This window comes from Terrapene carolina, unplaced genomic scaffold (assembly GCF_002925995.2).
Source record: "Terrapene carolina triunguis isolate 2854851 unplaced genomic scaffold, T_m_triunguis-2.0 Scaffold49198, whole genome shotgun sequence".
Lineage (NCBI taxonomy): Eukaryota > Metazoa > Chordata > Testudines > Emydidae > Terrapene > Terrapene triunguis.
Window position 1 is genome coordinate 1 of NW_020713549.1, and position 1,906 is coordinate 1,906.

General features: G+C 66.0%; 1 protein-coding gene across 1 annotated transcript; it reads left to right on the plus strand.

Moving 5' to 3' along the window:
* Positions 1-4: 4 nt before the first annotated feature.
* LOC113405702 (UDP-galactose translocator-like) lies at positions 5-1,015 on the plus strand (the record flags this gene model as incomplete). Its single annotated transcript, XM_026646936.1, has 2 exons — positions 5-40; positions 217-1,015. Coding segments are annotated over 2 exons (750 nt in total), but the record flags the coding sequence as incomplete, so codon positions are not given.
* Positions 1,016-1,906: the final 891 nt, after the last annotated feature.

Here is a 1,906-nt window from a genome sequence, read left to right on the forward strand (position 1 = left end):
GTACGTCGCCATCTCCAACCTGCCGGCAGCCACCTTCCAGGTGGGACTCCAGCCCTGACGCCGGACTTGATGGGCCCGTCGGTATTCCCGGGGATACTGGGGTGGGGGGTCCCATGTGGGGCTGGGGGAGGGAGGATCTGCGGGTTGGCAGGCAGGCAGGAGGGGATGGCAGCCTGGCCCCCCGCGGTTCTGACCTGCCTGCCCGCCGCCCCACAGGTCACCTACCAGCTGAAGATCCTGACCACGGCCGTCTTCTCCGTCCTGATGCTCCGCAAGAGCCTGTCGCGCCGGCAGTGGCTGTCGCTGCTGCTGCTGTTTGCCGGCGTGGCCATCGTCCAGGTGGAGCAGGGCCAGGCGGGCGGGCGGAGCTCCCTGGGCTCGGCCCCCCAGAGCTACGCGGTCGGCCTGGTCGCCGTGGTGGTCTCCTGCCTCTCCTCGGGCTTCGCCGGCGTCTACTTTGAGAAGATCTTGAAGGGCAGCTCGGCCTCCGTCTGGCTCCGTAACGTGCAGCTGGGCATCTTCGGGACCCTGCTGGGGTTGCTGGGAATGTGGTGGGCCGAGGGGGCGGCCGTGGCCGCCCAGGGCTTCTTCCACGCCTACAGCCCGCTGGTGTGGGGCGTGGTCCTCAACCAGGCCTTCGGCGGCCTCCTGGTGGCCGTGGTGGTGAAGTACGCGGACAACATCCTCAAGGGCTTCGCCACCTCGCTCTCCATCGTGGCCTCCACCGTGGCCTCCATGTACCTCTTCGGCTTCCGCCTGCACCCGCCCTTCGCCCTGGGGGCCGGGCTGGTCATCGGGGCCGTCTACATGTACAGTCTGCCCAAGGCCGGGCCGCCCCTGGGCCCCCGCCAGGAGCCCACCGCCCCGCCGCCCCTCGGCAAGGAACCCAGCGAGCCGGGCTACCCACCCAAGTCAGTGCTGGTCGAGTGAGGCCTGCTAGCGGGGTGGGGTGGGGGGTCTCTCCTGGGCTGTGAGCCCCTCCTGGTCTCCCCTGCCCCCTCCATCTGTCCTTGCCCCCCACATCTGTGTGCCCCTCCTACCTTGGCTCCTGCCCCAAGTCTCCCTCACTTGAGAGGTCTTTGGGGGGGAAGCATGTCCCCCTTTTCCACCCCCTCCAAAGATTCTGCTGCTGCTCCCCTCTGGATCTCCCGCCCCACATCTGTCCCCCACCCTGCTCCACTTCAGACCCTGTTCCCTCTCCTGGGGCAGGATGACGGACACCTGACGCTCAGCCCAGGAGAGGCATTTAGGTGCACACTACAGGGGGGAGAGGTTATGTGGGGGTCACCTCCACCCCCCAAGAGACCATGATTCCTCCCCCCCACCCCCCGAGCCGCAGGGGTCGGCAAATGGATTGAGCCAGAGGATTATTTTTGTACGATACCAAAGCAGCCCCGATGGACGGTGCATCAAGACGGGGGGCGGGAGGGAGCCCCCAGGAATGGCTCGGCCATAACAAGCTGGCATGTGGCGGAAGGACTCGCCACCCTTCCAAAGGGTGATGATTGGCCTGGGCAGCGTGGGAGTGCCGCCCCCTGGACTCCCCACAGCACCCCCTTTGTCGGAGTACTCTCACGCAGAGCCCCCCAACTTGTTAAGTTGGGGGAAGGTGCTGGGAGCCAGGACTCCTGGGTTCTTTCCCTGGATCTGGAAGGGGAATGAGATCTAGTGGTTAGAGCAGGGGGTGCTGGGAGCCAGGACTCCTGGGTTCTCTCCCCGGCTCTGGGGGGGGGGGGGGAATGGGGTCTAGTGGATAGAGCAGGGGGGCTGGGAGTCAGGACTCGCTGTCTGTAAATTTCAGCTGAGTTCCTCCCCCAGCTCTGTGACTCAGTTTCCCCCGGGTGTTCCAGGACGCGGAACTGGGGCTCGGCTGGGTGGGAGCCATTAATTACTAATCCATATCTCC